Genomic DNA, 23,089 nt, shown 5'->3' with positions numbered 1-23,089 from the left:
CACGCCGACGGGACCACACCCTGACTCAGCGAAAGATTCAGGAGGGGATTGACCAGCGGATTTACCACTTCCGCCATCTTCGCCAGAAATTTGGCCGGAAATGGATCGAGTGGTGAGCCAGATTTAAGATTGGCCAGAAGCGTCAGTGACGAAGCAGTTGAGAGAGGCGGAAAATCTGACAGGACTGGGCCGATGAAGCAGGACTAGCCTCAGAACACAAAGAAGCAACGACCGGCCGTGGAGGAAATGAATCCTGAATTAACTTGATCTTTGTAGTAAAGAAAAGTGCCAGATCCGAAGCCCAGGACTCAGTAGGGGCAGACTGACTCGCATTCGACCGAGGGGCAATAAATTCCCTGACAATTGTAAAGATCTCTTTGCAGGAGTTCGAGGCATCCTCAATCCTCCTTGCAAAGTAGCTTTTCTTCTCAAGGAGAATATTTCGATGATAGATTTTAACCAAGGCTTTGTATTCAAGTCTGGCAGCAGGGTCGTACTTAGCACGCCAAGCCCTTTCCGCCACCTTGCACTGCCTGCGGGAAGCAAGCAGTGCTCCAGTGAACCACGGAGCAGACACCCGCTTTGGCAAAGCACGAGGAGCCCTCAAATGGGCCAGATCGTTCAACCTGTCTACAAACCAGGACTGCAAAGACTCCAAGTCTCTCTCCAAAGCCCCCGTAAGAGGGCAGGGATGTTCACACAGTGCCTGAGACAACATTTCTGGAGTCACTCTATGAAATGCCCGAGACGCAGATCCCAGCTGTCTTGGGGTACTAATCAGGGATTTCGTATTGCCCAATATGAAGAAGTTAACCAACCGGTGGTCCGTCCACAAGACCGGCAGGAGTGCCGCCACTCCAATACGGGACGTAGAAAAGACCTGATCCAAAGTATGGCCTTTGTCATGTGTTGGTTCGAAAAGATAGGGGGCTAAGCCCAGAGGGGCCGTGATATCAGAAAGTTTGATCACGTCAGGGTCCGAAGCCTCATCCATATGAAAGTTAAAGTCACTGGCCAAAATGCAATGGTCCGCTCTCAAAGTCAGCGTCGACATAGCACACTGGAGGTCTTCAAAAAAGTACCAGCAGGGCCCGGAGGTCTATACACCAACAACACTTTCACAGACTGATGTGGCGCCAAAGATAAAGAAAAGGCAAGGGATTCAGACCCTTTAATAGCCTCAGTGGGAATAATAGAACATACAGTGGCTTTCTTCACCACGAGTGCTACACCACCGCCCCTTCCTTCCAATCTGTCCTGCCTGTGAATACTATAATCCGGGGGGATCGCTAAGGCGATATCCGGATTGGAAGAGGTACCTAGCCAGGTTTCTGTGAGCATCAAACACAAAGGCTTTTCCGTAGTCAGGAGGTCAAAGAGCTCCTGAACGTGACTACGCACTGACCTGGTGTTAAGCAGCATACAAAGATACTTCACAGAGGGCCCCTCCCGGACAGGGAGTGTCAGGGGAGCATTGCATGGCGACCAGCCACAACCAGGGCATCTGTTCTTTCCCCTGTGGCGACCTGGAAACACCTTCACACAATCACCCGATACCTTTTGTAAGGACCGCAGTTGCGAGGCAGAATAGCAGACCATGATGGCTACGGAATAATCTGAACACCAGATCCTGGCCTCCCGCCGCTCCGACCGCCTCTGCGCCGTGGACGGGCGCAGACGGGCAGGACTCTGGCACGACTCAGGCACAGCGAAAGTCTGTCCACGTCGTAGGATGCCCCAATCCATGGGGTAAGTTAAAAAAAAAAAAGTTAGCCTAGCATTGAACAAAACAGCTATCCCAAGTTTGGAAGGACTCTGCAGTGTTACTGGAGTCTCAGTGGCATAGCTGCTGTCACAACCACCATGCACTCACCAGTCCGACAGGGGCCCGGGCACCACAGGCACATCCAGAAAACAGTATTGTGGGCAAAACGTTCAAATAGTCACTAGTAGGGCAGGACTTTGCAGTTAGGTGGCATAGGAGTTCAGCTATGTCTAAAACTGCAGTGGGTTGTACTAATGATGTAGAGAGACACCTGAACTTCCAGGTGCACTCACAGTGAGGTCATTAGCCTGCAGGGACACAAGGTGGCAGTAATGCAACAAGGAGACAGCAGTGCCCAGAGGTGTACACACAATATTTCAAAACACAAGAGCAACCCATATGTCCCTGGGAACCGGGCATTAACTATATAGCTTTCAACAAGTGAGAACATTAAACTTGAGCAACATTGAGGAGTAGGATAAGATGTCTAACAGAGAATGCCCCATTAGTACAGCATTATCAAGAAAAAGACACACACAGCTGACAAATTATGTTGGCAAGTCACTGAAAAAGCTAGAGTACCACTAAGTGGTGGCAACATTTCCTAGAATTTACAAAGGCTGGAATATACATGGATCGACACGTTTATCTCAATCCAACAGGGTTTGAATAGGCTTGAGGAATGGCATAGGTTCATAAGTTTGAATTCACCATGACTACAATCTGAACTATTACAAAGCTGTTGTCTGGGATCGGCGATTGGCATACACTCAGAGTTAGTCTATCACTCTTATAGAAGGTGTAGGCCATACACACCACTAATACATGTGATTTCAGTTTGAACTCATGATTTTCATTTTGCACTATTGTATATGGATAGCCTTTAAGTAATTTAGCTTCGAACTATCATACAGCTGATACCTGAGATCCTTATCCATTAATTGTAGATAGCCAAATTGAATCTCACACAAACCACTGTTAAAAAAGATGTTTAGAATTACTGTCAAATGTGATTTTCCAGCATGAATTTAAATTACCTAAATTACTATATATTGTCTAAACTAAAAATTAACATATGCGTGATATCAAGAGTGGTACCAATAATAACTAAACTGAGTGGTATATGTGTGTTAGCCCAGATATCTTTTTGCATTATCGTGCTTTTATTCCCCACTATTACAAAGTTCATAAGGGAGATTCTTTATTCTTCTGTGTCAGATATTACAATTGCACCTTAGTACCACACACGTTACTGTTGAAGATTTATGTAAATATTTATTGTTTAGTATTTTGCTAGTACATGTTTAAATGCCAAAATTGATCAAGACGCATTGGCCTACACCGATCCACTAGAGAGTCAATAAAATGGACTTGTAATTAATAATATCCTAACGCACAGAGAAAGGCTTGGTCTTCACTCCCCTCTAAGATGGCTGCTGTGGAGTGAGGTTGACCACGTGCTCAGGTTCAGATATTGGTTAACTCTTTCCTGGTCAAATAAGGCATTGCGTCCACCATATTAACCATGGCTTACTTCAGCCAACTAAATCGCATGGAGCACTGTTTTCTCTGGCACTTCCTCAAAGGGATTCTCCTTGGGTTCTCGGACAAAGTAAGGGGAGACCTTGAGTTCATTACGGAGTAAGTCCACACCCCAACTGAATTACCAATTTTCATTATGTGGTTGTGATTAATTATGATATCAGATTATCCGGTCACAAGACCACATACTTCCAGATCTGCGGTGGGTTCTTTATTAGGCACCCTCACCTTCTGGACTCTATTTTTCTATTTCACATTGGACTCGCTCACTCTGAGCAGATCTAGATCCCTGCAACTACTACTATTGAGTCAATATTGTAGCCAGGCTCCTAGGTGAGTGTATCAACACCCTCATTACCACTGTACTCCTCCAGTTGGAGTACGAATACTGATAGCAATCCCTTTATATACTTAGGTATCAATTCCATCATGGAGGTAAAAGATTACAGGTTGCCACAAGAAGACTGACGCTTCTCGGTTGCCCACCCTGATATTAATTGATATACAGGTCCTTTCCTTACCATTCAGCAATGCTTTGAACGTTGATCCTACGCCGGACACTTTAACTTGAGGTAAGCACCTTATGTGTTTTCAGTTCCTTAGTAGGCCTGCACACCACACAATTCTCTTACTAATATACATATCCCTTAAAGTCCCCAGGAATCCCTTGTCCTGAAGAGACCCTAATATCCTCAACTGGGTCGAAATGTCATCGACAATAAAAAAGGATAGTAATTAAACACTAGAGGGGGGCGTGGCTTGGATGGCAAGGAGGCAGCAGACCTAAGTCCGGAGCTCCCGACCCCCAAGTCAAACTAGCGGCGAGCAACGAAGGAAAAACTCGGAAAAGAAGATCAGAAGCGAACGAAGGGGTGCATGAACCCAAGCAGCACCCAACTAGAGGTCCCACAGATCCGAAGGAGGTACAACAGAGACAGTAGCGGGTAAAAACGGGCAGTGAAGGAACAGAGGAAGGCACCCTAAGATGGCGGCGTGAGCTGGGAGGTGGAGGAGGAAGCGCGGAACAAGCCACCCACCGGAGAGATCTCCCAAGAGCCTCCTAGCTCCACCAAGGAGGCCGCAGAGGCAGAAGCAAGCAGAGCAGAAGCAGGCAACAGCAGACCCGAGGCAGCACACGTGGGGAACGAACTCGGCAGCAAAAGAGACCCCCGTGGGGGTACACGAGAACCAAAACCGAAACACAGCACAGCAGAGCAAGAGCCACCATCTTAAATCTGGCTCGCGAGCTGAGAACGAAGCGGGAGAAAGGGGCAGCTGTGACACCAGGGGCTACCTCAGCCACGAGCCGCACAAACAAGCACGGGCGCAACTAGGACCGAAGAAGCGGCACAACTGGTGGACACAAGCAGATCGGGGGGAGAAGCAGGGCAGGATCCCACGCCACGCAGTTGGGGCAAGAGCCGGCAGCACTCAACAGCTTGTGTAAGCGGCGGCCTCCAATCCGACCCTACCACGGACGGGCCCGTACCACCAGAAGCACCGGCAATCACCGGGGGTGAGCGGCGGCAAACGAGGCGGCCATCTTGGTGCAGGACAACAACAGACCGGCAGTCACGAAGCAGCAGAGAGCCGCAAGTAAGAGCGTTACAGCCAGCAAACTAAGCGAGCGCAAACTGGTGGCACAGATAACAATACAGCACCGGCATAAAGTGCAGCAGCCAAAGCAGTCGCCCAGTCGCCCACTCGCAGCGAATCGGGGCCAACAGACACCGCAGCAGCCATCTTGGTAAAGGTAAAGAGGCACTGAGAGCAATCATCCAGCCTCAGCCTAGCACGGCGATCGAGCTTTCACACTCGAAGACGAGCAAGCGCACAGGAGCAAGAGTAGAGCCCCGAGTAGCGCCCCGAAAAGGAACAAACAAATAAAAAGAGAAAAGTAAAAGACGGCAGGGTAGCTCTGGCCGCCATCTTGGTGCAGGCAGAAGCGGCGGCAGCCATCTTTGAAAGGGAGGAAGAGGCCTACTCCACCGGCAGAGGCGAAGAAGCACGTGAGAAGTGCTCAGACAACGCCCAGCGCACGGAAGAGGGCTAATAGTGCAGAGCCAAGTAGAGGTAGCGGCGAGGGGGGTCAACTGAGCAAGCGACAAAAATCCCCTTCGAGAGGCCAAACCAAGCCAGCACTCGGGTCTAGCTGGCCAGGGAGGCGAAAGTAGCGAGCGCACGACTAGACAAGCCACGACAAAGGCCCGGGGCCAAGGGCCGTCGAAGACCACACAGAGCAGGCTGGCACCAAGGCAGGCACCAAGGGGGGCACAAGAACGACGCAGACAAACGCCATAGGACCAGCGAGTGGCACAAAACCCCCAGCTGAGAGCACACCCGACAAACCAAAGAGGGGAGCACAACGAGAGAAAGGAAACTAGCCGCATGCCCAAAGTCAAGGAGCGACAACTAAGGTTAACACCAGGGCACACCAGACGCAGGCCACACGCAGAAGACTGGCGGGAACAAAGACAAGGACCCATACCATCAAGTGGCCGTGCAGATTCAGGGAAGGAACCCCTCCACCACAGAGAAGCAACGCCACCAAAGCAACAAAAGACCCGAGGGTAGAGCCAACCAAACGGAAACAAAAGGAAGGCAGACTCCTGACCCACCAAGTCTGAAGAGGCTTCAACATCATGGCAGGGAAAGACGAGAAGAAGATCTTGAACGACCCGAAGAAAAGCAGAAATGAATACCCAGACTCCCCAGGCAAAAACAAAAACGGCCAATGCAGCGAAACAATAACTCTCGATACGCTACTGAAGAAAATCACAGAAGGCAACGACCTAACAAAAGCCACAAAAAAGACAGTGGACAATATTCAAATGGAGCTAATCGCCATAAGGGCGGAGCAAAGCAAGGCAAATGGAAGGATTGATGAAGCAGAGAAAAGAGTGAACGACCTAGAAGACCGCACAGGGACAATGCACAAAGACCTGGGCATAGCAATAAGGAGAACGACAGCCCTACAAAGATTACTGGCGGAACAAGAAGACAAAAGCCGTAAGGGGAATGTCAGACTACTGGGAGTCCCCGAAGGGGAGGAGGATACCCCGGGAGCGTGCGCCCTCATGCTAGAGAACATAATACCCAAACTTACAGGCCTCAAATTCGACAGACCTTTTGAGATCGAGAAAGCCTACCGCATCCCAGCAAGAAAGCCCGCTAACAGCAACAACCCAAGGCCAATTATCTGTAAGCCTCTACGCGCAAACCACACTGGCGCAATATTCACGGAAGCAAGGAAAGGCCTGCCACTACTGATAAATGGCCAGAAAGTAACAATCACTCAGGACTACTCCAAACACACGGAGGAAGAGAGAAAGGGGTTCTTAGCCCTACGTGATCAAATGCGCAGAAGCAACATAGCCTTCACTTTCGCTGGGCCCTCCAAGATGAAAATAACAGACAGGAATGGCAGCAGACTTTTTGAGGACCCCAACAAACTAAGGAGATACATGAAAGGCCCAGAGCCTGAGGAAATGGACCAACAGAGCCCAGGAGAGAAACGAAGAGCGTCATCCGACGGGGCGAAGGGCGATGGGGAGTGAACAAGGGGCATGAGGAAGCAAGCACTTTGTCAAACCATACCCCCACTACCAAAGACTAACACCTGCACAACAAAACTGACCACCACCAACTGCACCAACTTCCCCAACCCCCAGCGGGGGGGAGACAACAATCAGAAGACCCCACGGAGGGCCAATACGAACTCACAGTTGCACAGAACCAACAACACCCACCTCAAGGAACGCACGGTGTGTATGTACATAAAGTCAACCATATCTACCTCAAAGACGAAGAGTACCTCAATGACAGACCAACCCTGAGTGCAAGCAGCGGAGAAGAGAACACCAGCGACGGAACGCAACAGACCAGCCATATCCTTTTTACCTAAACCAAGTGACAGAGACTAAACAAACTAAGTAGACAACCCACTATGCAAGACACAAGGGCAACAATTCCACACCTTCCTAACAGACAGAGACTTGGGGGGGGAGAGAGTGGGAGGACCCTTGCTGTCACACGCTCACAGTTCTAAAGGCGGAGGGTGGGGGGAGGGAGGGAGGGGGGTGAGGGGGAGGGGGGGGGGAATGTAGAACCACAGCCGAATGGTACAGTACGTAAACTTGCATCTTTTTCTTTGTATATCTCTTTTCCACCTATCACCCCACTTCCCATACCCTATGCCCCGGGGGGGACAACTCGAGGAGACAACCAAGGACCAATGCCGACTCCAGCCAAACACCGAACCAAACACCTGACAGATAGCGAAAGCCCAAAACCACCATGAACGATACAACACAATCCAAACTAACCACAAACCTCAAAGTAGTGTCCATGAATGTCAAGGGCCTCAACCACCCAATCAAACAAAGGAAAGTATTAGACCACTTAGCCAAGCTGAAAGGAGACATTTATGCACTGCAAGAAACCAAACTCACAGAAGAAGAAGCAAAACACTTGAAAGCACAATGGATAGGGGAGGTTATCTGCTCGCCAGCCAACAAAAAGAAACGGAGGGTCATCACCATAGTGAGTAAGAAGGCGAACCTAACCCTAAAAAAATCACGCAGATGAGGAAGGAAGAATACTAATAACCAGCCTTGTAAAAGGAGAGGAACAAATACACATAGCCAATATATATGGTCCAAATTCAGGAGACAAGCAGTTCTGGCAAAAAGTAGACACCTTGCTCTCCGCAGTCCCCCAAGAAGACCTCCTGTTGATAGCGGGAGATATGAACCAAGTACTAGACCAAGCCACAGACAGACACCCACACAGAACAAGCCACGACTCCCACAACACCAACACCCTGAAAGACCTATGCTCTAAGCTCCACCTTGCAGACCCGTGGAGACTACAGAACCCAAGTGCGCGAGAATACACCTTCTACTCGCACCCACACAACTCCTACAGCAGGATAGACTACATACTGATGTCCAACACACACACACACCTGATTGACCATACAGAAATCGCACCAATGACCATCTCAGACCACGCACACATCAAACTATCACTAAGAGGCAGTCATAATGAGAAGCCAACCAGCAGATGGAGATTGAACAGCGATATCCTACAAAACGAAGGCAACGTGAAGGAAATTGCAGGCGCAATAAGTGAATACTTGGACCACAACGACAACGAGGAGGTGGGAAAAAGTACTATTTGGGATGCTCTGAAAGCAACGTTAAGAGGCAAGCTAATCAACATCAAAGCAAGAATGAACAGGGGGAGAAACAAGAAAATCAAAGAACTGGAAGATGAAATCACTCAGCTAGAGAGAGGGCACTGCGCAAACATAACAGACAAAAATACCCTGACAACACTAACAAAGAAGAAATATGAGCTGAACAAGATCCTAAGTGAAAGGGCCGGTACGTGGATAAACAAATTTAAATCCATCAACCTGTGTGCTGCAAACAAGGCTGGGAAACAACTAGCATCATACTTAAAAAGCGAAGCAGAGGCAACACACAATCGCAGCCATAACGGACAAAACGAACAAGTCACAAACCACAAACAAAGGTATCCTCAAGGTATTCAGGCAGTTCTACAAAGAACTATACAGCGAGGACAAGAGTCTAAAAACCGATGGCGGCGCCGCCCTGCTTAGCAAGACGAACGTGCCGAAGCTTACGGCAGACCAAAGAGAATCACTAGAGGACGACATAACAGATGCGGTAATTGGAGCAGCCATCAACCAACTCGAACCAAGCAAAGCACCAGGGCCAGACGGATACACAATAACATTGTACAAGACATTCATTCAACAGCTCAAACCTATAATGGCGGACACATACACACACTGCATACAAAGGGGCAGAATGACCGAGTCCATGGCCGAGGCAAACATTATCGTAATCCCTAAAGAAGGGAAGGACCCACAATTCCCGCAGAACTACAGACCCATATCGCTCATAAATGTAGACTGCAAGATCTACGCGAAGATGCTAGCCAACAGACTAAACAGGGTCCTTCCTGCCCTCATCCACAACTCACAGGTAGGATACATCAAGAACAGACTATCGCAAGACAACACTTCACTACTCTGTCACCTTATCAACCACACAACACACAGCGATAAACAGGCGGTGATGATAGCACTGGATGCAGAGAAAGCATTTGACAGAGTCTCCTGGCCATTCCTGAACAACTGCACGGACAAGTTCGGACTAGGAGCCAAATACAGAACTATGGTGATGGCCCTGTACAACGAGCCAAGAGCAAAAGTGGTGGTAAATGGAGGCACATCGGAAGCACTAACGCTGGGGAGAGGCACCAGGCAAGGATGCCCCCTCTCACCAGGACTCTTTCTACTGGCACTAGAACCACTACTAGCCAGAATAAGGGACAACAACGGGATAACAGGTGTCACAATCAAAGACAAAACTGTCAAACTCGAAGCATACATAGACAACATCCTCATCACAACCACCAAGCCGTCAACATCGATCACAGCCCTAATGGACACAATAGGAGAATACGCAGAAGCCTCAGGATACAAGCTCAACAAAGATAAATCAGAATGCAAGCCAATGAACATCCATACCACAAAAGAGGTACTTGGAGACTCGGGTCTGGCTTGGCAAACAAAACCCCTTAAATACCTAGGCCTGCTGTTCGGGAGAGACCTAAAATCCACCTTAGAACACAACGAGGACGCAGCCCTGAAAAGGATAAAGGAAAGACTGGACCTGTGGTCACCCAAATACATAAGCTGGTGGGGCAGGATTGAAACAATAAAAATGATGGTCACGCCCGCCATCAACTGCACACTCAGCATGCTACCGCTGACAATGACAGATGCTTTCCATAAAAAAACTGGACAAACTCATAAACAACTTCATGTGGAGAGATAAGAAACCAAGAATCAATCTACAAAAGCTGAGACTAACAAAAGACCTGGGTGGCCTCAACCTAACGAACTTCAAGAACTTCCAAACTGCGTGCTTAGTGAAGCAAGGAATATACTGGCTCCACAACACCCAAGGCTACGAACCTGTATGGCTGGAAGTAGAAAGGAACATCCTGGGGGGAATCAATCCCATAGCGCTTCTCACAGCAAACAAACACCCCCAAAGACTCAACCCAATCCTGAAACACACCAAAGAGGCACTAATGAAAATAGATAAAAAGATGGGACAGAGAATGAAAGGTACAACATGGGAATCAATCTGGCTCAACACGAAGTTAACGTACCAAGGGAAAACACTGCACAACGAAACATGGATGGAGAAAGGAATAACTCTACCAAACCAACTAGAAGCAAAACACTCACCAATAACATTCTAAACTCTGCAACAACTACACTCGCTCCAAGAAGGCGAACTATACACATTCCTGAAAATCAAAACTGCCATAACGAAAGCAAACCTAAGCAAAGAAGAGAGAACCTGCCATCATCAAATACATGCAAAGCCTGAACACGACGGGCCACCAAACGGCAAAAATATACAAGCTCCTCAGCCCCACCACATCCGCATTGAACAAGAAAACAACGAGCACATGGGAACAACTCCTGGGCAGGCGGCTAAACGAGGATGAAAAGAGCAAACTGTGGCGTTCGTCGTCAACAAATAAGATAACCCCACAACTAGCACAGACAAAATTCTGGCTCCTCCACAGAGCATACTGGACCCCGGCAAAACTCCATAAAGCTGGCATAAGAGACACTGATAGCTGCTGGAACTGCGAAAAAGAGAAAGGCACCCTAGAACACCTGATCTTCGAGTGCCCCAAAGTCAAGAAGTTTTGGTCAAGGGTGAACAACTTCATCAATGACATCTTCAACAAAGACATAACGATCAGCTTTGTGAGCCTTGCCACGGAATACATGACGGCAGACCTAAACAGCAAAGAGGAAAGAGACCTAATGGACATACTGCTAACAGCAGCTCTAAAAGTTATCCTGACAAACTGGAAAAACACAGACAAAGCTAATTTTAAAACTTGGATAAACTGAGTGACATTTCTCAGAGGAGCAGACAATATAACCGGCAAGTTCTCAAAGGAGCACAATGCTAAGGAGGTGATGTGGGAACGCCTCGACGCACACCTGAACACCCCAAACACTGGATAAGAAACCCCCCCCCTCTTTCTTCTTCCTTTTCTCCTTTTCTCCTCTGACGACAACGGTGCCGCAGTTCTATTATGTTTACTATACTGTACTGTATATATAACCACTGATATGCACATTTTATATTTTAATAAAAACATTTGAAATAAAAAAAAAAAGTATTTAAACACTAGAAAACGAATCTGATCCTTGATCTGGAAACTGAATTAGAATCTAAAGACATCCTACCATTTCAAATAGCCCTTTGTAAATGAAATCACCTTGTTTGAATAACAAGTCGGTTATGGTCAACTCACTGGGGTCACATATGTCACAAATATATGAAAAATTAATGTACTGTATATATACTTGGTCTGCGCACTTGCTTTTCTAAAAAGAAATCTATATTTTGTAAAAAAAAAAAACTGTTGGTTTGTTTATAAATGAATAAATATGTTACTCATTTTTGGCCGAAGTGAATGAAACCAGTTAATCCTTATGGGCTACCGATTGTTCTGATTTTGTGAATATTGAATGAACCACATGTTTACCCTATGTTTAATTCTTCATGTTAAGGATTGAATCCTTGTGAGATCACACACTTGTTCAAGTTTGATTTTCTTAAGAATAAGTTCCTTGAGAACAATTGTTGAAAGCTTTACAGAGGTGTACACAAGTAGGACACATAGTTCCACTGCCCCAATGCTGAAAGTAGGTTCACCTTCAGAAGTTAATCCAGTATCCCCGTCAGCAAAGGTGTGGTCCACACCCAAGAGGAGCCTGTCAGTGCAGTGATACCTCCGCACGAGGGTCTGGACTCCTGAGAAGAGTATTGCAGGACCTATACGGCTACTGCAACACCCATGGTAGGGCACTTGGCCTTCTCCTGGGTCTGGCCACAGAGCCTACAGTAAAGTGTGGCAGCTGGTAGTCAGTCACTGCTCCCCACCAGGAGCAGCACAGTTAGACAGATTCCACAAAGAAAGGCCTATATCAACCCCTCACATTTCAGCCAGGAGATGGAAGGGCCCAGAATTTTTCACTGGCGAAACACAGTCTCCCAGCCTTGATGCCGAAAGCAATCTCCTCCACGGGCATGGAGCACAAGCTTTGGTCTAGTATGCTCCAGTGCCGAAGGTGGGGTCCACGATCAGGCTCCACTAGGCAACACAGCGGGGCTCAGGGAAGGTATAGCAGAGGCCCGATAGCTGACAACAGGCTCCGCAGGCTGCTCCTGGCCCCGGTCATGTGGCTGCAGAAAAGCTCGACTACCTTCCCTACCTCACAGCTACCTGGCTGTATTCCGGCAACAGTCGTTTTGACACAGTCTGCAAGAATTCAGCAGGCAAACGAGGCGTCAAAGGATAGTAAAATGGCATAGGATTATGTCCGATTGTCATGTGGCCGAAGGAGCTTGCCTAAACGGCTGCCATCTTGAGGCCAGAAAAACTCTCCCCCGTATAAAGCAATACTTGACCCACAACTGGCAGCAAACAGGAGAGAGCTAAGGTGCAAATACAAAGACCTCCTGAAGGCCTTAATATAGCCTCACAACAAGACCCTCCATCAGCTAATGTAAGCCAGTGAACCACACATTTTTCATTAGTCTGTCCTAGCCTATGTCAGTCTTTTGTGCCTCTGATATACCAGTTGACGTATTCTTTCCATGAGGGAAAAGGAGATGATGATATAATCCTCTTTGAGTGACATTCAATCTTCTATGTCTACCCGGTCAAGAAGAACCATTCTCAACAGGGGAAGCACATGCAGCCCTGATCTTCCTCTAATTATCAGCAGCCTTCAATACAATATATCACCCACCATCATAAAGAGACTCTGCCAGATTGGCATCCAGGGAGATGCCTTCAAATGGATCCCACCCTTCCTCACAGGTCAAATCCAGAGTATCTGCATACCACCCTACATGTCGGAACCCAAGAGTGTCATCTTCAGTATCTCACAAGGTTCATCCCTCAACCCCACCCTTTCAACATCTACATGATGCCCCTGGCCAACATCACTTCATCAAAACCCAGGGCCTCAACACCATTTTCTACATAGACGACACCCAACATATCCTATCAATCTCAAAAGACCCCACCCCAGACAGGACCAACTTCCACAACTGCATGAAGAACGTTGCTGAATGGATGAAGATCAACTGCCTATAACTCAACACTGACAAGACCAAAGTGCTGATCTTTAGAAACAACACCTCCCTCTGGAATGACACTTGGTGGCCGTTCAAACTCAGGCCTACACGCGCACCAAAAGACCACACCAGCAACCTTGAAATCATCCTAGACAGCAAACTCGCATGCTCTGAAAGGTCTTCAAATGGCTCCCTGTTGACAGCAGGAAAACCTCACCTGTGCCCTAGTCACCAGCCAACTCGACCACTGCAACATGCTGTACTCAGGAATCATCACGAAACTCCTGAACAGACTCCAGACGATACAAACCTCTGCTTCCAGAATCATCCACGGCCTCCCAAAACTGACCCACATAACCCCCAACCTCAGGGTCCTGAACTGGCTCCCCGTTCAGAAAAGATGATAATTCAAGTTGCTAATACATGTCTATAAGGCCCTCCACGACCAAGGACCAGCATGCATCAACCACTGCCTGAATTACCACCAATGCTCCAGACACCTGCACTCTAACTTCCTCGCTCACAACCCCTGAACCAGTCGAAGTCACAGCTGAGGACACTCCTTCTCCTACCTTGCTGCCAAGTCCTGGAATTACCTACCCCTCCACCTCTGAATACCCCCTCTCTCATGCACTCCAGGAATGTACTCAAGACTCAGCTTTTTGAATGATCGCAGAAGGTCCATAGTGCCTGGATACCCTCTTGGGTGATTAACTGCACACGACAAATTCTGATTGATTGAGATAAGTTAATTTCACGATACACCTTTAAAAGCACAAAAATGAAATTGTTTAGTAGAGTGATCATATTTGGGCCCTTCTAGAAAGTTCTTCACCAGCTATGGACATTAGTCCTGCACATTTGCATTTATTAGATATTCTAGTTTCATGACAACGTACTTTTTGCATTTGATCATATTGGGTTCTGACACACTTGGTCTGCGAGAGTGTCTTGACAGGTAAAAGGCAGACTTGAATATTAGAATTGTAAACTTGCTGTAGCAGTGCCCCATTTTGTATCCTTGTTAGCAGATGTTGTCCAAATCTTTGAAATAGTGGTATCAATGGTTTCTGTCAACCCTCTAAAGTGCTTTCCATCCACAATGCGGACACTGCTACTTTAGGACTATTGCTAAACTTCTGCAGGATTGATTATTCTGAGGAAGTTAAATACTGCTGTAATATTCTGCAGAGATCCTCCTGACTTCACAGCTGAATATACCCCAAAGCTCAGCCTTTGATCATCTCACAACCACATTGGTGGAAAATGTCACCTTATATCGACAGGCTTCAATGAGTAGCAATTAGTGGCATCCTGTATTGTGGTCCCATTTTGAAAACTACCAGACCCCATTTGAATTAGTAAATGGATCAATGATGGTAGGGGGAAAATGTTTTTGTAACTGGTCCTATTAAGAAAGGTGCATGCCAATACACAGGCTCACCTCACCTAGCTGCTTTGGTTTGATGGTGACCACAAGATCAACATGCCACCTCATTTAAGTTTTTTCAATTCTATATCTAGTTGTTTTCTGCTGTGAATTGTGATCCATCTGTAGCCAATACTTAGAGGCCATGTTTAAAACTTCCTGAGATGGAGTTATTAGTCAGAAAGAAAACCATCAAGTGCACATGTGAGGACATTTGCTTTGAAATATGTTTGTCTCAGAGCTTCTGTAGTGCTGCCTTAACCAAATCCCAGTTCCACAATCAATTACCTATGATTTAGAGATTATCTTTTGTTTAAAGTATGGCTCACTTCAGTGTTAAATTTGCTCCAGGACTACACATGTGTAAATCCAGGGCTTTCGTCATAATTTCATGCAGCACTTCTTTGGCATCTGTCCCAATGCCATGTAACCAGTCCGGTATCTGATCCCCTTTATCATGAGAGTTTGTCTATGTTTAGTGATTTACGCAAGCCTCCTGACAAAGGAACACTTTACCAAAAGGCATTGGGACATGGCATACACAATTATAAAGGATGAACTTCCGTTTGCATAGTGGTTTACTGTGACACATTAAAAAGTTTGAATAATTAATATTTGCATAGCAGTGTGGTGTTACTGACAACAACGTTTTTCCTGCTAACTATGGAATTCATTTTCAGCATCTCTGCAAGCCTACTTGCTGTGTGGTAGGACATACAGCACAATATAATCCTGTGCCATAGCATACAAAGTTCCTGGGTGAAGAGACTTTATCATACCTGCCTGCAAAGAAGTGCTTCTTAAAGACATCACCGTTTAAATAAAAGAGTATAAAATAGAAAGGAATACAGATGTCCGTAAGTAATCACTTAATATTGCAGGACACCTTATAGGTTTCTTCATCATACAATCTCCTCATTCATAGAAAAACATACTTCAATACATGGTGGTGTAGATCTGTGGAAATGTATTCATGGTATTATTGCATGATGATCTTAGACCTTTTGTTGATGATTGAAAACACATGCAGAAAGTTCCATAAACTTTATTTCAAGATTATCAAATGTTAGGGTTGACTTTTTTAGTACGGTCATTCAAGCCTAATTAAGACATTATTACCAGTGCTTATTAAAAGCATCTATTGTATCAGAAAAACATCTGTTTAATTTTGAAGAAAGCAACATTGTAATGTGGTATAACTTACACGAACATCAGGTCGTGTTGGATACGAGAAATGAATGTTTTTAAATTCAATCTTTCCTGTGAACTTGTCAGGTTTGTGTCCATCTATAGAGCTGCTATCAATATCTCGTTTCTAAAAAAAAAACACAATTAGGGTCACATGGCATCAAAAATGGACCGGACAGGCATGGATTCATCTGAGAGTAGATTACAATGTTTACCAATAGAATGTGTTGGCAAGTGCGTTTTTTCTACCAGACAGTTCATATGCTGCTAATAGCAAATAAGAAACTGTAAAAAAGAAAAAAAAAACTCAAGAAAGAGCCTGCAGAACAATATGCTCCATAACTATACCCCAATTAGGAACCAATGGTTTTTGATCAACTCTTTGCAAACACAAATTTGCGCAGGGATAAAGGTTACAAGCAATGCATAGTTGACAGCGCCCTGGAATAACTTTCACATCGTAAAACCTGCTGCATTTTACTAACGGATGAAGTGTTGGTATCTACAGGACCAATGCAGATTTTGATGCGGAATCCATCGAAATTTACTGTGGGCCAATCATTATTGGTAAAACTCAGAATAAGCACAATTTTTGCATAACATGGATACGAAATCTCTTCAATCAAAGCCTTTGGGATGAATATATTAGTGTGTGTTTAAAACGGTTAGGATCTAGTAAAGAGAATTGCCCATTGACATCCACCTTTTTTTTAAAAAAATTGCCTACGAATACACTTATATTATAACTTGCTTTTACCAAGTTTTACATTTCCCACCCATTCTTATTTCAGCAACGTTAGGATCTAAGGCAGGGATGGCTTTGCACGCATACTAACTGGTTACTTACTGGCACTTCTTTTCATTAGGAACTTATGCCATTGATCATGGAAATAAATTACAAAATACATATCCCGGAAAACCTGCTGAGATAGTATTGATTCATGAAGGTAATATTATGCCTCTGAAACCCTTATTACTGATCTATTCTGTTAATGTTTACACACATTGGAATCTATTGCATTTGAACATATAGTGCTATTTAGGGATTCTTTTTTTTAGAATAATGTGTACAAAAATATCATCTGGCTTTTATTCTATCCCCTACATTTCTTCAAAAAATGATCATTCCATTGAGTGAAAATGTTGTATTATTTATTCCAGTGGGGCCATCTTTGAAACTATATTTGGGAAATGAAAAGTTTGTCAGATGATGGTCTGACAAGGACATTCTGGTGCGGCTTGAGGGTCTCTTTAGAGGAAAATGAGTCATGCACCGCAGCATTTCCAAAATCCCAGGCCTTGCTAAAGAAAATTGAAAATGCTTTGATCTTGTGTGTTGCACCACTGTGGTCATGGTCTCAATAGCGCATTTAAAAATGTCACAATCACAATATTTTGCTCACTCAAGGGTAATGTATAGTTTGGATCAGATTACAATAGGTAAATCACAGAAAGGTAGAAATGTACTATGCCAGATATATACATATTTTACTGCAACTTTATCAGTGCTCTCTGTACAGGATATGGAGCCCCACTGAAGAATGTGATGGGGGACCCTGGTGTCTCTCAGATCGCACAGATATTCATTGGTCTTGAGCTCAACGGGGGCCCCCTGAAAGTTTGCTCCCCCAACACACTTAGGGGGCCTGCTTGGAAAAGCGAGGGTGCTTTCCCAAGCGTTTAACTGTTTCTTATTCCATGCCATTGCACGCATTCTGCAAGGCATTCAATAGCATGGCTTAGAGGGTGAGAAAACATGAAACCATGTCTGCCTCCCTGCCCCCCCGCACCGGAGGCTGTGGGGGCTTCCATTACGTATAACATGACAGTATTGTTGTGTTATATAGCCAGAGCTGATTTTATCAACATTATCAAGAAACAAGGTGTTAGACCGGGGATCCCTGGTTGGCTGAAGTAGTTACCTTAGCCCAAGTAGGGACCCGCGTTCGAACATCAGGGAAAGGAAGCTCACCTTCTTAGATAGGCCCGCTCACCCCCCTAAGTAGCTTGGCACAAGCAGCCAGGCTTATCTTCAAGGCAAATGTGTTAAGTATTCGCAACCCGGCTCACAAAAATCCAATGATGACACCACAAATAGACTCCACACATGTTTTAAAAAAAGAGTATAAACTTTATGTAAAAAGATATACGATAAAACCACACAATATAAATCCAACATAAGCGGTTGTGTAATATTTCTCCAGGCCGGTTGTTAGGTCAGCCAGCCCTTGTAAGTTCTGGTGATGTCAATGAGCACTTCTAAACATTCTCCTGTACTCCTAACCACGGATTGGTGTCAGTACAACGCGTTGTGTTACAACGCATTCCGTTACAACGCAGATTTTACAACGCGGGATCCATTACAACGGATGTCATTACAATGCATGGCATTACATCGCAGATGCTATTACAACGCATGGCATTACATCGTAAGTATAGGTAAGTATACCTTTTTTTAAAAATGTTATTTAGTTTATTGTAATTAATTTTTTTAATAAAATTTAATTAAAAGACATTTAAAAATTGTCATTAATTTAATTTAATAAAATAATATCGATTTAATAAATGTAATTTTATTAAAAATTGTAATTAATTTAATTTAATTAAAAAAAAGTAATTAGTTTAATGTACATATTTTTTATAATGAAATTAAATTAAAATAATAATATTAATTTATTTAATTTAATTAATTTAATTAAAAAATGTAATTAATGTAAAATAATTAATTTAATTTATTAAATATATTTTAATTAATTTTAAAATGGTAAATATAATTTAATTATCCCTAAACCCAAACCCTGCCCTAAAACCTAAAAACACCCCTGTACCCCAAAACCCAAACCCTGCCCTAAAACCTAAAAACACCCCTGTACCCCAAAACCCAAACCCTGCCCTAAAACCTAAAAACACCCCTGTACCCCAAAACCCAAACCCTGCCCTAAAACCTAAAAACACCCCTGTACCCCAAAACCCAAACCCTGCCCTAAAACCTAAAAACACCCCTGTACCCCAAAACCCAAACCCTGCCCTAAAACCTAAAAACACCCCTGTACCCCAAAACCCAAACCCTACCCTAAAACCTAAAAACACCCCTGTACCCCAAAACCCAAACCCTGCCCTAAAACCTAAAAACACCCCTGTACCCCAAAACCCAAACCCTACCCTAAAACCTAAAAACACCCCTGTACCCCAAAACCCAAAACCCTGCCCTAAAACCTAAAAACACCCCTGTACCCCAAAACCCAAACCCTGCCCTAAAACCTAAAAACACCCCTGTACCCCAAAACCTAAACCCTACCCTAAAACCTAAAAACACCCCTGTACCCCAAAACCCAAACCCTACCCTAAAACCTAAAAACACCCCTGTACCCCAAAACCCAAACCCTACCCTAAAACCTAAAAACACCCCTGTACCCCAAAACCCAAACCCTGCCCTAAAACCTAAAAACACCCCTGTACCCCAAAACCCAAACCCTACCCTAAAACCTAAAAACACCCCTGTACCCCAAAACCCAAACCCTGCCCTAAAACCTAAAAACACCCCTGTACCCCAAAACCCAAACCCTGCCCTAAAACCTAAAAACACCCCTGTACCCCAAAACCCAAACCCTGCCCTAAAACCTATAAATACCCAAACACCCCAAAACATATACCTCAGTACCCCAAAACATATACTCCTATACTCATACTTATTTAAAAAATCACTTAAATTAATATATTTAATTTATAATATTTAAAAACAAAAATAAATATTTTTTTTTATAATTAATAATAAATAAATCAATTAAATAATATTTAATAAAATTAAAAAAAAGTTAAATACTTACCAATACTTACGATGTAATAGTATGCGTTGTAATAGCATCTGCGATGTAATGCCATGCATTGTAATGACATCCGATGTAATGGATCCCGCGTTGTAAAATCTGCGTTGTAACGGAATGCGACGTAAAAGTTGCGTTGTAGGTGTAACATACCACAACCACATGTCATACAGTTCGTATTGTTAGAATCAGGTACTTGTGCAATGTAAAAATACTGTAATGCGTAACATAGCAATCAGACACTCTGCAATAAAAAGAATGCAATGCGTAACGCAACAATCAGGCACTTTGCAAGGTAAAAGAATGCAGTGCGTCATGTAACCACCAGATATGTTGTTCTGCAATAATAAGGCAATGTGTATACACTAATCAGGTACTTCGTTATGCAGGAGTAATGAAATGCTCAATACTCTAACTAGGTAGTTTGTTATGCAGGAACAAGGCAATGCGTGATACGACAATCAAGTAGTTTGCTATACAGAAATGTTGCAATGTGTACTACGTCAGTCAGGTACTCCGCTCTCAGAAATGGAATACCACGTAGTACACTCAGGCCCCAATCACCGGGCCTTGGGCGGTGTGTCTGCCTTCTCTTCTGACCTTCAGTCAGCCTCTCACAGTTGCCACCAACACAGTACAATGTAATTCCAAAGTGCAGCTTCGCACATCAGCCCCTGTACCACCACTTCCTTTGCCATACGGGCTACGATACGAGCCGAAGCAGAGGCTCATGCTGCCAACACGAGAGAGAGGCTGAGAGTTCCTCCTTCCGAGCACGCGACCCACCCCAGGACTCGACATACATTACCTGGTGGGTGTGAACCCACTCTCCTCTCCTCGTCCAGCAGCTGGGCCTCCAAGCAGCATTGTGAAATGATAACAGCGGCTTGGGCCGGCAACACAGCATTCTCCGGGACTGCCGGTCCAGGCTGCTTCACTTACGAAGATCTCAGGCTGCCACAAAGCACACGCACACAGCATCGCTGAGTCTTCCTTCACTCCGGGTGCACGATCACTGGGCACTCGACACACAGGTCTCAGGCTGCCCGAAGATCACACACACAGCATCGCTGAGACATCCTTTACTCCGGTGCACACGATAACAAGTAGAATCCTCACGAAAGTCTCCCGATGCACAACGTACCCGCACACAGCGTCGATGAGACTCGATTGGATTCCGGTGCACACGATAACAAGGCAAATCCTCACAGTGCACAACGCACATGCTCATAGCGTCGATGAGAATCACTTCGATTCTGGTGCACACGATCACTGGACAATCCTCAAAACGGGGTTCAGGTTGCACAAAGCACATGCACACAGCGTCGCTGATCCTTGCTTGGATTCCAAGTGACCCCGATCACAGGCCGATCCTCCTGAAGGTCTCAGTGCTGCACAAAGCACACGCACACAGCGTCTTGAGACTCACTTGGACACCAGATGCCCACGATCACAGGCAGTTCTTACGAGGGTCTCAGACTGCAACAGGCACGCTCCCACAGCGCCACTGAGACTCTCCTGGAAAATGTTATGTTCCTGTGTTTCCAAACAGGGAGCCAGCTCACCTCAGGCCCCTGGGGATAGTTACTTCAGGACTCAGGACACAGCTAAGTCCTTCAAGCAGTGGTACACAGCACACAGCAAAGTCCCTTAAGCCTTTCCTTTGTTGAAACAGCAAACTGCAGGCCAGCCCTAGATCACACAGCAAGGGTCAGTCCTATCCTTCAGTCTCTTCAGTTGTTTCTTCCTTGGCAAAGGTCCCCTTGACCATGAAGTAGCTCCTGTCTTGTTCACACTTGATGAAGTCATTCTCCAAAGTTCAGGAGCTTCAGCTCTTACAGTTATACCCCTCAATAGCTTTGAAGTCTTTGTGCTTCAGGGGGCGATGACCCCTGTTCAAACCAGTTCTGGGTGCCTCCCTGCCAGTGACACCTCTGTTTCTTTGATAAGTCGGGTCTGGATTCTCAATTACTCGGCAGGAGATAAGCTAATTGTTTTATAGAAACAACCCAGGCCTCTTCACCGCTAAGGTCTTCTCCTCCCCCTACATTCCAGATTCAGGTCAGCCTGTGGCTGTCTCACCTCCTCCCCTGGGTCAAGACATTCCCCAGATCCTATCGATTTCAAATCCAGACAGTCATTCCACAGCCAGGCAAAGACACACAGAAATGTTAGAGCACAAAACTCAGCCACTTCTAAAAGAGTGGCTTCTGAACACACCATGCAAATACCACCTTCATAAAAAGATGTGTTATTACATTGTGAGTTCAGGCATATTAAACTTTACCTTTCCATCTTAAGCCTTTGGGAAGATAGGCTGGAAAACATTACACAGCCTTCCGATTCTATCCTATGGGCAAGATGGCCTTTCAACAGTGAAAAACGAAAATGGAGATTATTTCAATGTCAGGACATGACACACACCTTAGTACATGTCCTACCTTTCACATGCACTCCACCCTGTCCAGGGGTATCCAGGACCTACCATAGGGGCGTCTGATGTACACAGAAAGGGATGGGTAAGTCTGGCAAGTGAATGCATTTGACAGAACAACATTGCAGTTTAACAAACTGTGAGCAGGCCCTACAATGGCAGGCCTGAGTTCCCTTTTTAAGTGCTGCAGGCCCACTAGTAGCAGTTGCATTACCAGTCCTGGCACACATAGTGTGCTTTACTAGGGACTTCACTTAGTAAGGCAAACATACCAATCATGGACAACCAATTACCATTACTTTATACAGGGAACACTTACACATTGACACTGTTTAGCAGTGGCAAAGTGTTCAAAGCATCTAAGTTGGAAGAACTATGTCAGAAAAAGGTTACGGGGAAAGCAAAAAGTTTAGAGACTTTAGCCAAAAAGGGCCAAGCCCTACACAAGGCATTTGCAGAAGTCTATGTTTTCATCTGGGGAGTGTGATACTGTTGATTCAAAATGGTGCAAATGTCTAATAAATCATTTACTATAATACCATCTACTGCCATCTATCAGGTTCTTTGCATAAAATGCCTGTGAAACTGGGTACTGTTTCAAAAAATAGAAAAGCTGTTGTCTTAATTGTAAAAACGAATTGTTGACTTAAGTTATTCGATAATAAAGAAAGAAAATATCTACCGAAC

At 45.1% G+C, this 23,089-nt stretch overlaps 1 protein-coding gene across 1 annotated transcript in view; it reads right to left on the bottom strand.

The window, feature by feature from the left end:
• Window positions 1-23,089, bottom strand: part of LOC147670600 (ATP-dependent translocase ABCB1-like) — a 254,105-nt gene that overhangs the window by 140,754 nt on the left and 90,262 nt on the right. Inside the window, exon 6 of the mRNA XM_086948139.1 lies at window positions 16,161-16,271. Within this exon, the coding sequence (XP_086804265.1) occupies window positions 16,161-16,271 (111 nt within the window). The remainder of the gene's footprint in view (window positions 1-16,160; window positions 16,272-23,089) is intronic.

Source organism: Lissotriton vulgaris, unplaced genomic scaffold (assembly GCF_964263255.1).
Source record: "Lissotriton vulgaris unplaced genomic scaffold, aLisVul1.2 SCAFFOLD_3063, whole genome shotgun sequence".
In the NCBI taxonomy this organism is placed as follows: domain Eukaryota; kingdom Metazoa; phylum Chordata; class Amphibia; order Caudata; family Salamandridae; genus Lissotriton; species Lissotriton vulgaris.
Note: the sequence above shows the minus strand (reverse complement) of the source record. Positions and strands in the feature narration are given on the sequence as shown.